General features: G+C 44.9%; 1 protein-coding gene across 1 annotated transcript in view; it reads right to left on the bottom strand.

The window, feature by feature from the left end:
* Positions 1 to 15,309, bottom strand: part of IPO8 (importin 8) — a 64,002-nt gene that overhangs the window by 34,701 nt on the left and 13,992 nt on the right. The window contains exons 5-12 of the mRNA XM_060245729.1: positions 15,132 to 15,288; positions 12,914 to 13,003; positions 10,724 to 10,818; positions 8,788 to 8,872; positions 6,782 to 6,916; positions 5,885 to 5,984; positions 2,573 to 2,649; positions 1,147 to 1,263 (exon numbers count right to left, since the gene is read on the bottom strand). Of these exons, the coding sequence (XP_060101712.1) occupies positions 1,147 to 1,263; positions 2,573 to 2,649; positions 5,885 to 5,984; positions 6,782 to 6,916; positions 8,788 to 8,872; positions 10,724 to 10,818; positions 12,914 to 13,003; positions 15,132 to 15,288 (856 nt within the window). The remainder of the gene's footprint in view (positions 1 to 1,146; positions 1,264 to 2,572; positions 2,650 to 5,884; positions 5,985 to 6,781; positions 6,917 to 8,787; positions 8,873 to 10,723; positions 10,819 to 12,913; positions 13,004 to 15,131; positions 15,289 to 15,309) is intronic.

The raw sequence follows: 15,309 nt of genomic DNA, 5'->3' as shown, positions 1-15,309 counted from the left end.
AGAGTGTCCAGCACTATGTCATCAGTAGTGGAGAAAACTCCTGGACATCTACACATGACTTGGACTTATTGAGAACTTTACTATTTACCCATTCAATGCACAGCAGCCAAGAAGGTCAGAGCGCCTGCTCCGGCTGCAACGCCACTGAGGATGTTCTCCGCAGCTGAGAATGAAACGTCTGGAAGGAAAACTTTCTCCAGTAGAACATGGCACTTGAGCCTGAAAGATTCTACAAACCCTAATTACTATTTACTATTTGCAAACTCATTTAAATTTATTTAAATTTGACTGTTTTGTATATTAGTTAATTTTAACAGATTGTTTTGCTCTATTGTCCTCGAGGTTCAAGCTGATTCTCAACAAACCTGGAAACTTGTGGCTGAAACGTACATATTTGCTGTACTTGTTCATTAATGTTTTACAGCTTTGTGCAGTCATAGAAAGATCAGATCTTTGAGACTGATATCAGGATTGCTCCATATTAGACTAAACAATCCTGATGCACCCACAGCCAGGCCTGGCTCTTGCGTTGCTGTAAGTGGGGCAAGGAAAAGACAAAACTGGCCTCCAGCCACTCAAGGAGCAAGGTCAATGGGAAAATTCAGTGAAGAAGCGTAGCCAGAAAACTTTGCCTCCCAACCTGCCATCACTGTAAAGAGATGGCACTGTTAAGAGATGGTACCTGGGTTTTTTTGGCCACTGTGTGACACAGAGTGTTAAACAGGATGGGCCATTGGTCTGATCCAGCATGGTTTCTCTTATGTTCTTATCTTTGTTTGCCTGGTTCTCTGCCACTTCCTACATTGGGAAGACCTGGACAGAGTGATTTCCCACCTGATGGTCCTCGCCTCCAAAGCTAATGGATCAAGACCAGCATGGATCCATTTCACAAGCAGCTCTTTTTTCACAATGCACTTTTGACAGCACAAGGACACTCTTGAGTCACACCCATGAATGAAGACAGCACAAACATGGAGCGTGAGAAAATGCAGAATGCAGCTTCTGGAGAGATACAGATCTTTTTTTATCAGAAATATGTAAATGCATTCTGGGTCTCTCCATTGTTTTTAAAATATATTTTCAGCCTCTGCTAGCAACAAGCATCTTTGGAGGCAGATACTTTTCATTCAGCTTCATCTTTATTACCTTCAAAAGAATGTCCGCTAGAGATCCTATCACGTGCAACGCTCCGTCTTTCTTCCTCGGGTCAGCGCTGGGTTCAGTGAGGATCTGATAGCAAAATGCCATCATTTTGGGTAACACCTAGAGTGGTGACACAAAAACAAAGACAATTTTGGCTGGGAAAAGTCACTCATAATCACTATTGAAACAAGAACAGCATGACTGCTTTGTTTGTAAGAATGCACTTCAGATAACTGAGATCCCCTCCTCCCCCTAAAGAGAGTGAGAATTTTGTTATAATCCTGCAGTTTCACATCAGCCATCAAAGCACTAGAAAGCCTTTGCCACATTATAACAGGGCAATGGGGAAACTCAAGACCTCTGATCTGGGCAAGCAACAAACATGTTTGATCACAGGGATAGTAAACACATGTCAAAAGGGAGGGGAAGAAGACACGCAGCAGGGCCTTGAGAAAAAACATATGGAGCAGAGGTCCATCAGTGGCTATTAGTCACAGTGTATTGATGGCACTCTTTGTCTGGGGCAGTGATGCTCTCTATTCTTGATGCTTGGTGTGTGTGTGTGTGGGGGGGAAACAGTGGGAGGGCTTCTAGTATCTTGGCCCCACCGGTGGACCTTCTAATGGCACCTGGGGTTTTTGGCTACTGTGTGAGAGTGCTGGACTGGATGGGCCATTGGCCTGATCCAGCATGGCTTCTTTTATGTTCTTATGAAAGCAGTACAGGACAAAGAAATGTACAAGTATTCTTAAATACCTTGCTATTTTCCTGGTTTAAAATACACTGTATTTTGTAAGCAGTAGTTTCAAGCTTGAGATTTAGAATGCTGCTTTTGCTGAAATATTGCAAGTTGCACAGACCATTCCTCCCCCTCCCAGGCTGCCCCAGTTAAGCATAACTGCTTTGAGACTCCAGGGAACCGGTGAAGTATAGTAGTTCGAGTGCCAGATTATGGAGACCAGATTATCAAACCCCTGCTCAGCCACAAATCTTACTGAATAACATTGGGTTGGTTACACTGTGTTTCAGCCAGTGTTCCCTCTAAGCTGCGTTAGTGCGAGCTAGCTCACAGATTTTTAGCTTCCAGCTCACAATTTTTTGTCTTAGCTCAGGAAGGATGACCACAGAGCACACTAATTTCTGCAGTAGCTCACAACTTTAATGCCAGTAGCTCACAAAGAAAAATTTTGCTCACAAGACTCTGCAGCTTAGAGGGAACACTGGTTTTCAGCCCAAGCTACACTACAGGGTTCTGGAGGAAGAGACCATGAAAGGGAAGATGAAAACGCGACAATGAAATAAAAATTAAAAATGGAAGATGACAAATATACATGGTGCAACTCCCTTTGAGGAACATGGGGAGGGGGGGCAAGGCTATTTAATCATTCAAAATTTGCCATTGCATTTTAAAAGAATGAGAATGAAGTACCTCCTTTCGCTTTTTTGCTGCAGTATACAGAAGGATCTGAGCCGCTGTTGTGGGGGAAGCATAATCCTCAAACACATCTAGCAAAGTTTCAGAAGAAATTTGTCACTGGATAACTTAAAGCAAGACAATTACCTTGAAATGTACTGTATGGGTAAGCAGTAAGTGGATTTCTAGCCTGTAGTTTTGTTTTCAAAAAAAGAACACACCCGTTCCTGGACCGCAACCTGAAATTCAAGGGCTTGGTCTTAAATCCCTTTACCTATGTGGCTGTCAGTTCTGTGAAGTAACTTCTTGTCTCTGGTATAGCACATTACATAGGCTGGGATCACACTTATTGGCTATGATTTTTTCTGCATTCAGCATAACTTCTGCAAGATGCTTCTTAAGGCACTTTTACAAGCATCGGCTATCTAATTCAGATGTTAGCAGTCAAAATTGAGTCCAATAAAGTTTCAAAACCCCAAATCACAGGCAGGTGTTCTGGCTAATGAGGCCCCCTAATCTGGTCCAGAATCAAGAGAGGACACACAGGGAGATACAATCCAGACCAAGGACACAGACTAGAAGGAAAGATCTTCCTGTTATGCCAGACTGAGTTGGCATGATTCTAGCTGACCAATCAGATGTGTTGCTAGAATGAGACCACGTCCTCTGCAGATGCATGGAGGTCAAATTAAGCAAGCCACCTGCCCCCACTCAGGTGCTAACAAGATGGAATGTGCAGGTGAAACTCCCTCCTGGCTCTCTTGGCCTTGAAACCTCCAGGTCCAGAGAGTCAGTTTGGTGTAGTGGTTAAGTGTGCAGACTCTTATCTGGAGAACCAGGTTTGATTCCCCACTCCCCCACCTGCAGCTGCTGGAATGGCCTTCGGTCAGCCATAGCTATCTCAGAGGTGTCCTTAAAAGGGCAGCTTCTGGGAAAGCTCTCTCAGTCCCACCCACCTCACAGGATGTTTGTTGTGGGGAAGGAAGATAAAGGAGATTGTGAGCCGCTCTGAGACTCTGATTCAGGGTAGAGGATGGAATATAAATCCAATGTCTTCTTCTTCGACTTCACTACCACCTAAGTCAGACTTATCATCCGCAACTTGCTCTCTGAAACTGCAGTCAGCATGACCTCAAGTTCGCAGAGAAGAAGCAACATCTGTTTCTGTAGGCCTGAATCCTAAACCAATGCTTCTGGAAAGCCAAGAGACCTTTAGGCAAGCCAGTTGCGTGATGCTAGGCAAGTGCAGTGAAGACCTATTCCTCTGAATAATGCCCCTGTACAAAAAGCCTTGCAGGACTGCCTTTGGTCTTGCGTGCCTCCCCTTCTTTCAGCAGGGCTTTGCTGGAATGTCGTGCGCTCATGGTAATTCATGAGCTAAGTAAGGGCTTCATTCTGCATTACAATCTTCACTGGAAGATCAAGATGTACCTGGCGTTCAGATAGTGCTTCCAGGTCACGCTCTATTTTCAAGTAACCCACTCTCCTGAATAAATCAGAACTGGTTTTTTATATGACTTGTAGCAATGGTCTCTATTTGCACATGGCTGTTTTCTAATCACTCTGATGAGGTATATAATGGGGAAGATTGAGACATGGCTATTTCCACGGTTATGTTGCCATGGGAAGTAATCAGGGGTGGAATTCTAGCAGGACCTCCTTTGCATGTTAGGCCATACACCCCTGATGTAGCCAATCCTCCAAGAGCTTACAAAAAAGAGCCTTGTAAGCTCTTGGAGGATTGGCTACATTAGGGGTGTGTGGCCTAACATGCAAAGGAGGTCCTGCTAGAATTCCACCCTATAATCATATTGAGTCCTTCCTTTTAATAAACCTTTATTTAAAACTCAATTCGCAAGTTTCCCACCTGGCAGGGCTGACTTCTCAATTTAGATCTGGGAGGGCTGAAGACTCCATCCCTTGGACTCCAGCTGGCAGGTTAGTAGAGGGGACTAGTGCTAGCATGGTACCCTGGGGTTGTGAGGGTTCACAATCCAGCATTCTGTGGTTTTGCTCATGACCAACCTATCACCTTTAGGATTAACTTCTGACACACAGCATCTCCCATGCATATCACTGAGGTCTGTGCAGATGTTCCAGTAGAATTGCATCCATTGAATGGGCAGGATTGACTATATTCTCCAAAGCATTCTTTTTCTGTCCTCCAGCGAACTATTTTGCTTTTCAGTTAACAACTGAATTAGTGTCAAAGCTGCAACAACCCCTGGTTCTAATGAACAGTCATCACCTGTTTACCCTGTAAATAAGGTTCTGAATTGACTGAGACTAAGATTGAAAGAGATCTTTGGGTTACAGTTTATAGGTCGATGAAAGCATCGACTCAAGTGTGCCACAGTGGTGAAAAAGGCAAATTCCATGCTGGGGATTATTAGGAAAGGAACTGAAAATAAAGCATCTGATATTCTAATGCCCACGCGTAGAGCCACGATGCAGCCTCATTTGGAATACTGTGCACTGTTCTGGCTGCCTTATCACAATGAGGATATCACACAGCTGGAAAAGAGGGAAACCAAGATGATCAAGGGATTGGAGCAACTTTCCTATAAGGAAAGGCTAAAGATTCTGGGACTTCTTAGTTTAGAAAGTGGACAGAAGTAGCTTTTTTCTCCCTCTCCCTTAAAAGTAGAAGTCGGGGGCATCCAATGACATTGTTGGGAAATGGGTTCAGGACAGACAAAAAGAGATACTTCCTTATTCAACCAGTAATGTGGAATCTGCTGCCGGAGGATGTCGTGATGGCCACTGTCACAGACAGCTTTAAAAGGGGATTAGACAGATTCATGGAGGAAAGGTCCACCAGTGACTACTAGCCTTGGTGACAAAGGGAACCTCCACATTCAGAGGCAGTAAACCTCTGAATATACCAGTGCCAGGAGGCAACATCAGGAGTCTCTTTTGCCCTGTTTGTTGGCCCTCCAGGGAAACTGATTGGCCAGCATGTGAACCAGGCTGATGGATTAGATGGACCATTAGTCTGGCCCAACATGACCCTTCAAGATGCTCTTCTTGCTAGCTGACCCCCAGCTCTGTTCCCACTGCGCTTTTTAAACATGTAGCTAATGAAGTTTCCTAGGAAGTTGTAGCAGAGGTAATTCTAACAGAACTATGCTCTCCTTGCAATCTGGGGAGCATTTTTTTCTCCCCGTTTGTTAATGTCTGAACAATACAATTTCAGTGTTGGGCTTAAAAACACAAACTAGCCATAATCCTCTGCAGAAACTGTAAAGGCTAAGCTCAATAGAGAAATATAACTAGGAGATCAAGGAACAGAACAGCACGACATCAAGGACTTCCACAGATACATACCGAATTTCATGCGAATGTACTCATAGGGGTCCTCTTGCCAGAGCTCTTCATCCTCATCTTTGTAGCACATCAGGGAGAAGATCACTTCTTCACAGAGAGTCTGATAGAACACAAAGAACATCCAGAAATATGACTCCACTGTAAGTCATTCAGTGCTCCAACAAAAGCTGTAAGAAATTCTGAAACAGAACAATGTTCCACACGAATAAGCTTTTCAGTCTGTGTCTGGGCGCAGTGTGCGCCTGAAAGATTGCGCCTTGTTGCTGCCTGTCTGCCCCTGCACATCTTTCTGGCATTTCTATGGCTGCTGGATGGAGCACCCCTAACACTGGCGCGTATAAAACATTATTTAAAATACAATGCTTGGAAAACGAAGATGATGCCTCTTGTTCAAACTGCTAAACATAACCAAATATACCCATCTAGTGTCACTTGAGCTTGACACAGCAGAACCTTGCATGCATGACTGACTGCATTTTTCAGAAACCCAGCAGCCCAAAATATTCATGGAAATATCACAATACAGCACGTGATGTAACCCGATCGCTCAGAGCTGAACTGACATAACCAATCTCATTACTGGGCTTACTTGCAAGCAGGAGATAATGGACATGGATTTAAAAAAAATGGCTGTGGATATATTTATCACAAATAACGACTGCAGAATCCATAGCCACAATGCAACACCTGTGTGATAAACTATGTTGACTTGCCAATAAAATGCTTGGGAACTGAAGCCGCCCAAATACTGGCTAGGTGGTTATTTATTATTTCTATCACAGCGAGTTTTTCCCCCATTTTAGCACCAGCAGTGGGAATGTTTGCCCAAGTTCCAAAAAGCCCCAGCTCAAACCCTTGGGATTGTGTCCTAGTGCTAATTTACTGTTTTCATCTGACCTGCATATGTGGTTTCATCTGCTTCCAGGTTATACAGTGATGGACCCCTTGATTCAGATAGTTGAGCGTTTGCTGAAGGACACGCGGCGCGACGTATTCTTTCTGTCTATATTGGTCCAAAATTTTTAGGAGCACCTAAATAGGTGGGGGCAGAGAGTACAAACATCAGACCACATTAAAGAAGCCTTCTTGTAATGAGAACATTGTGACAGGCCTCCACGGGACCTTCAAGCAGCTACTCGATACTTTGCTGTTTTAAAATCTGAGTTCTGACACTGGGCATGCTGAGAGTGTCTCAAAAAAGCCAAGCAGAAACTCGTTTGCATATTAAGCCACACCCCGACATCACGATTGTTCCACACAGGCCTTTTTTTTAAGAAGAAGAAGCCCAGCAGGAACTCATTTGCATAGTAGGGGCCACACTACCAAGACAGCTGGAACTGTGTTCCTGCTCAAAAAAAGCCCTGCTCAAGACCAACAGGCACAGACAACAGAGAAAAGCATCCTAGATTCCCTTTCATTAACACCTCACAATCAAAGAACAATTGGAGAGAAACTGCAGGATGCCAGTCACTCAGGGTTGCTTTCATCCTCCCGAAAAGCTCATAGAAGATATGCAGTTGGATTAACAGGAAATTGCTTCTGACGGGGCTGAGGGGAAGGAGGAGAAACCTCTTGACGCCAGATTTCCCTTTGCCACTCACCCCAAACATGCAATCCCAGATGGCATGTAAACATGAGCTGTTTAACACATAAATAAAATAATAGAGTGCCGTCATGTCACAGTTGACTCGTGGCGGTTTCCCTCATGGGGTTTTCAAGGCAAGAGATGAGCAGAGGAGGTGGTTTGCCCTTGCCTTCCTCTGCACGGCAATCCAGGGCTTCTATGGTGGCCTCCCATCCAAGTACTAATGACGACCAACCTTGCTTAGCTTCTGAGCTGTGACAAGCTCAAGACTCGTCTGAGCTACTCAGGCCCCAAACAGCTAAATGAAGGAACAGCAACTGGAGGATTCAGGGCAAAATCCATCAAAGGAGCCTCCACCCACCCACCCACTGACAAGCCAAAAGGCAAGAGACGGCGTAGTGGCTACACAAAAACAGGATTTGCTGGCAGTCCACTTTGGGGATGGAGGAAACCGCCACACACACCCCTCCTCAAAAGAAGAAGATGAGAAAAGAAAAAGAGACTCTGAATCTCAGAGCGGCTCACAATCTCCTTTACCTTCCCCCTCCCACAACAGACACCCTGTGAGGTGGGTGGGGCTGAGAGAGCTCAAACAGAAGCTGCCCTTTCAAGGACAACTCTTGCAAGAGCTATGGCTGACCCAAGGCCATTCCAGCAGCTGCAAGTGGAAGAGTGGGGAATCAAACCCAGTTCTCCCAGATAAGAGTCCACGCAGTTAACCACTACACCAAACTGGCTCTCAAAGCAACCTTCCTATAAGTTAATAACCAGCATCAACTCATTATTTGTTTGGAATTTCAGCCAAAAACATACAAACTCCCTTTAAGTGCCAAAGGGAGTCTGCTAAGTAGTTTCCCTGGGAGTGTTCTCCCATCTCCCTCTCCAGGGATGCCCCAGCTCGTCACTCCTTCCTGATGCACACAGGCCCTCCCCCAGTCAAGGAAGGAAGAAGACTGCAGGTTTATACCCTGCCCTTCTCTCTGAATCAGAGACTCAGAGCAGCTTGCAATCTCCTATATCTTCCCCCCCCCCCACAACAGACACCCAGTGAGGTGGGTGGGGCTGGAGAGAGCTCTCACAGCAGATGCCCTTTCAAGGACAACTCTGCAAGAGCTATGGCTGACCCAAGGCTATTCCAGCAGGTGCAAGTGGATGAGTGGGGAATCAAACCCAGTCCTCCCAGGTAAGAGTCCGCACACTTAACCACTACACCAAACTGGCTGATGATGGATTTTGACAATATCTGTATAAAAGGCAATATCACGTGCATACTGGGGACTCATCGTACCCCTTCCCATAATAAATGTAAAATCTTTACCTGTTGGATTCCAACAGCATAGGTTTTCAAGAAGAACTCGGAAAATTCAAAATATTCTTTTGTTACATTCCCCGGACTACCGTACCTATAAGGAAAGAGAGTTTCAAATCAACTGTGTAAATATTTAAACCAAAATGTCTGTCTGTCAAAAAGGGTGGGGGCGGAATCCTTGGATAATGTATTTCTTTATAGTAAACTCAATAATACATACACAAAAGCTTCTGTTGGGGCTGTGCTGCATTGTTTGCTCGACTGATGTTTTCTAGCCCCATACATCACACCGCTTCCTACGCAAAGCTCTCAAGACACACTGCTGAATTCATGACAAAAGGGATGCTAAACCGACACATCAAATACCTTGTTTTTCTGAATGAGGCTGACTGAAGACAGACATTTTAGAGAAATGGTGCCTTGTCAAAACCTGCACTGCGTGAAAGACTAGAGAAAGAGGAATTCCTGGATCTCCATACGCAGACATGAAAAGAAGAAAAGCTGGCTTTTATACCCTGCTTTTCACTACTTGAAGGAGTCTCAGAGTGGCTTACCATCTCCTTTCCCTCTTCCTGTGAGGTAGGTGGGGCTGAGAGAGCTCTGAGAGAACTGTTCTTGAGAGAACAGCTCTGAAAGAACTTTTGACTGACCCAAGGTCACCCAGCTGGATGCATGTGGAGGAGGAGTGGGGAATCAAACACAGTTCTCTAGATTAGAGTCTGCCATTCTTAACCAAGGCACCACCCTGAGTGAGCCTCTGTAACAGCAGAGTTCAGAGTCACATGCTGGCATCTTGCATGCCTCAGGGGACTGCCTCAGGAGAATGCCTCTCACATCAGGGTTCGAGAACCCAAGCTCTGAATCAGGAAATCTCCCATCTGAAAGTCACTGGGGACATACCTTTTCAGTCTCAGCTCCCCTCTCTGAAATACTACTGTACCATATAGGTCTGCTGCAAGGATTAAAACAATGCTAGTTAAATGCTTAGTACCAATACACCACGCACACTTCATTACTGTAAGAAGAGACGATTGTGAGCAATGCTGATGTGGCTGGATGCAGAGCAGGGGGGGGTGTAGAAAAAGCCCAGCAGGAACTCATTTGCATATTAAGCCACACCCCCTGACACAAAGCCAGCCGGAAATGCGTTTCTGTGCATTTCTGCTCAAAAAAAGCCCTGATGCAGGGTCAATGACTAAGTGGGAGGGGGAGCCTAAGAAACACAGCAGCAGGAATGAAACAGGGAGGACCCTTCTGTTAGTGGTGAAAATGGCTCTCTGCAACCAGTGTGCAGCTGAAAGAAGAGCGCTGTTCTTGGGACCTGCTGAGGTGAACACTGCTATGTGTCGTCGATCACCTGACTTGGAGTCAGCCAGTCTCAGGAGAGCAACAAAACCAAAAGGCTTACTGGATGCCTGATAGGCCACCATACAGGGCTGACGGGACATAAACCAAGAGGGCCTGGCAACCCTACCCTCAGGCAGAGAGACAAACAAGTAAAGATGATACAAATATTTCCTCAAAATATATAAATAAACGCATGACAATGAGCACATACAGTTTGCCACTGTTTCCTCCCCCTCCCTTTCCCCTTCTCCTGTCTCTCTTTTCTTAGTTTTTTCCTATCATTTTGTTCTCCAATTAGGAAGGGAACACCATCATGCCTTTTGTTAGCACAGAAGTGAAGAAAGGAAGAGAGAAACCAAAAGAGGGAGAATCTTGGGGTAGGTATTTGTGGGTTTCCTGCATTGTGCAGGGGGTTGGACTAGATGACCCTGGAGGTACCTTCCAACCCTATGATTCTTTCTGGGTTAGACATATGCACCCTCTCCTTAAACTTTTGCCTCAGAATCACAGCCTCAAGTCCCGGGTTAGACATATGAACACGTTTACAGGGAGACAAAACAGAATTTAGAAACTCCATTTCTTGTTCTGAGCATATTACCTTTCAAAAAGGCGAGTGACGATCCGCAAAGCCCACTTCTTACATTTCCACCAGACCAGTTCCGGTCGGTCGTCTTCATCGATCTGCAGAGTTTCCTGTTCCAATGAAATCATCATCAGCCAGCAAGCACACATTTTTTTTAAAGTAAGCATTAAACACAGCATAATAAGGGCTTCTTACCCTTCAATACCAATTTGTAACAAACTAAATATTGTACTAAAACCTGTCCTTTAAAAAAACCTAATCCATTTTATATACAAAGACAAGGTATGCATTTTTAATCAATAAAATAATATTTCAACAATCATGTAAAGGGCAAACATTCAAATCGAGGACTACCTACCAATTAGTAGGTAGCAGTCTGAAAGCCAGTTTGGTGTAGTGATTAAGTGTGCAGACTCTTATTGGGAGAACCAGGTTTGATTTCCCGCTCCTCCACTTACAGCTGCTGAAATGGCCTTGGATTAGCCATAGCTATCACAGGAGTTGTCCTTGAAAGGGCAGCTGCTGTAAGAGCTCTCTCAGCCCCACCTACCTCACAGGGTGTCTGCTATGGGGGAGGAAAGGTGATTGTAAGCCTCTCTGAGACGCTGAGATTTAGAGTGAAGGGTGCGGTATAAATCCAATGTCATCAGCATCATCTTCTTAACGTTCTAGTGAAACTACAGCTTTTTCCTAACACATGACTAGTTTTATCTCCCTGAAAACCACTAGGACTGTTTCAATTTACACAACTGTGGTTTCAAGAGTCTTTCACCGCTGCAACCAAGAAATTGACGATTATTATTCTGTGCAAGCAAGAACTCTTGGAAGGAAGCTCTCAGAATTTCACCAACAGGCGCATTCAACGCTGCTCCTGCTCTGCAGATGACCCAGCCTTGCAGATCCTGCAGTCTGTCCCTAGGAGACATCAAAGCTGGCACACCTCTGGCCCATGCAACACTGAAGCTCATCTAGTATATCCTCACAGATCCTCACTTCACAAGCATCAGTCAGTGCTTGAGCCTGGAACCTTTAAGCCCAAGGGCCAATGAGCTGAATGGGGGTGCCTGGACTTCAGAACCTTCTAGAAGCTCCAAAGAGAACAGGGGTGCGGATCTGGCAGGCAGTAGAAAGCCTCGAGATTGACCAGTCCTGGTATAAGTATAAGAAGTCCAGACTTCAGCTTCTAACTTTCCCAGCTCCATCAACTGAGGGACTCTGTGCTGGAGAATACAGCTTCCTCTTCTAGATCTAGATACCGAACTGCTTGTGGCAACAAGGCAGTAGGCACATATGGAAAGACAACTTCCAGCCATGTGGATGATTTTCTGTTCCCTTAACCACTGCAACTAAGACCTCTGCCTGAAGAGGCTTTTCAACTAAAGCTCTGAAGATTTTTGAGGAAACAAGCATCTGTTTATAACAGGGGTGGCCCAACTTGCTTACCACAAGAGCCACACAGAATAAATGTCAGATGTTTGAGAGTCGCAAGACATGAACATCACATGTTTGAGAGTCACAAGAGAGGAAGGAAGGAAGGCAAATAGATGGTGGGGAGGGAGACATGAAAAGAAACCAATTTAGCTTTAAATGCATTCTCCACGCTGCCAGCTAGCTTGGAGAAGTGATTTAAAGAGACAGATGCTTTCTTCAAGCCAGCCAATGGGGTGGGGGCTTTGAGAGCCACAGAATATGTGTGAAAGAGCCACATGTGGCTTCTGAGCCACAGTTTGGCCACCCCTGGTTTATAATGTACATACTGGTGAGCAGGGTCAGCCCTGGCTAGTCCTTGGACGAGAGACCGTCAAGGAAGCCCAGGGTTGCTATGTAGAGGCAGGCAGCAGCCAGCCTTCTCCGAATGACTCTTGCCTTGAAAACCTTTTGGGGTTGTCACAAGTCAGGTGCAATTTGGCTGCACTTCCCACCACCATACCATACCATGACTTGGTTCTTAAGCCTTGCTTCCCTTTGCACCATCCTCTGTTCCCTGCAGAAGTGATCCTCCACTGTGCAGCGCTTTCCACGGCCGCTAGGCACTTTCTGGCTCGCTGAAAGATGCCAGTCTTACATGAAGGGAAGCATCTAATGCCGGAGGAACACCCTCTACGATAGAGGACTGCACCGCAACAGAAGCGCCAAAACACTCCTTGCACTAACCGTTCGCAATCCACCAAACAAGTTCACCTAAACCAAAAGAATAAACCTTACGGCAGGCACATTTCTGTCAATCACCGTCCGGAAAATCTCCATCCACTGAGTCATGGTTTGGTTGTTCACCAGCTGAAGTGGCAGTGCATACTGGTAAAAAGATAGGGAGGAGGAGAAAGAAATACGTTGGCTTGATAACAAGAAGAGCAAAGAACTCTCATCCTCCAGAAAACGCTACTCCCAGAAATTACAGCTTGCTTTTTGTTCCAGACAGGGAAAAAATAGTTTTATCATTAGTGGGAAGGGGCAGAATGTGTCACGGTGCTCCACGGGACATGATGCCCATAATGCTGCCTCCTTATAAGTCCTGGGAGACCACGTAATATTTAGGGGGCAACTGGTGGCCTGCAGCGAGCCTTTCACTCCTATTCTGTAATTATCCCATGCTGAAACATACAGGGTTTCTTTCTTCAAGGAGAAGGACACAGCAGTTGCACAGAGAAATCCAGAAATATCAGAAGGGAAAATAGGAGGAGGGTCATTGATGCAATGCACCAAAGTAATAGAACACAAAAAGCTGCTCCTTTTACTGAGTCTTAGCACAGGCTATCATTTCTAAGATTGGCCAGCAGAAGAAATTTGTGTTTATGGACTCAAACATACCAGAGGTTTCATCTGACTAAAAGCTCCACTGAGATGTGAAGGTACAAGAAACCTCCTGTTCCCGGCGCAAAGGGAGGGTTCGTTCCAGAAGCTTAACACTACCATCTATGCACCAACTGCGGTCATCAGCTCTTGATTACTGCTGCAACCCCCAGGAGCATTTAATTCTTCCTGACATGAGTAAGGGCCTTCTCAGAAGTGGCTCCCACTTTGTTGAATGGCCTGCCCAAAAAGATCATAAAGTCCGTGTCTCCAAGGATTTTCAGGAAAAGATGTCAAGCAGCAAAGATTACTTCTGCATAAGGAAGGACAGCTGTTAAGTATAGGAAATGACTTTTTCTATTACATATTTTGGGCTGGCTTGTTTAAATTCCTGCCAGCGATATTTTCATGACTTGATCTTAAATCGGGAAGGGAGAAAAGAGTTCCAGAGGATCTTTATGGTACTATGTACTATGTACTGTTAGAATAGAAGAGCCCCGGGCCCAGAGTGGTAAAGCTGCAGTACTGCAGTCTGAACTCTCTGCTCACCATCTGAGTTTGAGCCCAGCAGAAGCTGGTTTCAGACAGCCTGCTCAGGTTGACTCAGCTTTCCATCCTTCCAAGGTTGGTAAAATTAGTACCCAGCTTGCTGAGGGGAAACTGCAGATGACTGGGGAAGGCAATGGCAAACCACCCCGTTAAAAAAAAAGAAAGTCTGCCGTGAAAACGCCGTGAAAGCAATGTCACCCCAGAGTCGGAAATGACTGGTGCTTGCGCAGGGGACTACCTTTTTTATTGTTAGAATGTTATTTCTTAGTTGAATTATCTTTTTAAAAATTACTATTCTAGAGATTATTATAAAATAAGGCCTTTTGAAAATTGTTTTAAAATGTAACCACATCAGCAGTTTTCACCGCGTGGAGAGCTTTAAAAAGATTAGACAAGATTCATGAAGAACAGGCCTATTCAGTGGCTATTAGCCATGGTGACTAAAAGGAACCTTTACATTCAGAGGCAGCAAACCTCTGAGTACCAATGCCAAAAGGCAACATCAGGGAAAGGTCCTGGCCTCTCTGTCCCTGTGGTTGACACTCCAGGGTAATTGGCTGGCAACTGTATGAAATGGGATGCTACACTAGACAGACCGCTGGTCTAACCCAGCAAGACTCTTCTTACGTTCTTTGCTGAAATGCTGTGATGTGTGTGTCGAAGGCTACCACCTTAAGTGTACTTTTTAAAAACTAGGTAACAACAAAATCAAGGAGACACTTCAAAGCAGAATCATAGATTTACTGGATGGAACTAAGGAAATAAGGCCATCATATTAAGTTTAAGAGTAAAGTGTTAGAAGACTGGATATGCAATATTATGACAATAACTGAATGCACGAGTGTTCTATGAGCTGCGTTGAAATTGCAAATTTAAAGGAGGATATCCATGTATATTTATATTTTGTTATTTCTCACTTGTTATTTTTCTTTATTTCTTTACCTCCTGAGTTCTTTAAAACCAAATAAAATCTTTGAAACAACAACAAAAGCAGAATCATAGGACAGAGGTTTAGGGGGGGTTTTCCTTCCCGTCTCCCCATAACGTAAGAATTCACATTGCTTTGGGAGTAAAAGGCTTATACCTGGACAAGTGCATAGAAGATTTTTAAGATCTGCTTTTGAAGGAGCACGGAGTAATGGGAGTTGTCAGGAAGGAGCTGGATCATCTGCTGCTGAATCCGAGGCAAGAATATCTGCATAGCGGCGATCAGGGGATCTCGTTCCTCAGCTTTCTTGTACCTGCAGAAGCAGCCAGACCCA

Source organism: Heteronotia binoei, chromosome 8 (assembly GCF_032191835.1).
Source record: "Heteronotia binoei isolate CCM8104 ecotype False Entrance Well chromosome 8, APGP_CSIRO_Hbin_v1, whole genome shotgun sequence".
Classification (NCBI taxonomy): Eukaryota; Metazoa; Chordata; class Lepidosauria; order Squamata; family Gekkonidae; genus Heteronotia; species Heteronotia binoei.
Note: the sequence above shows the minus strand (reverse complement) of the source record. Positions and strands in the feature narration are given on the sequence as shown.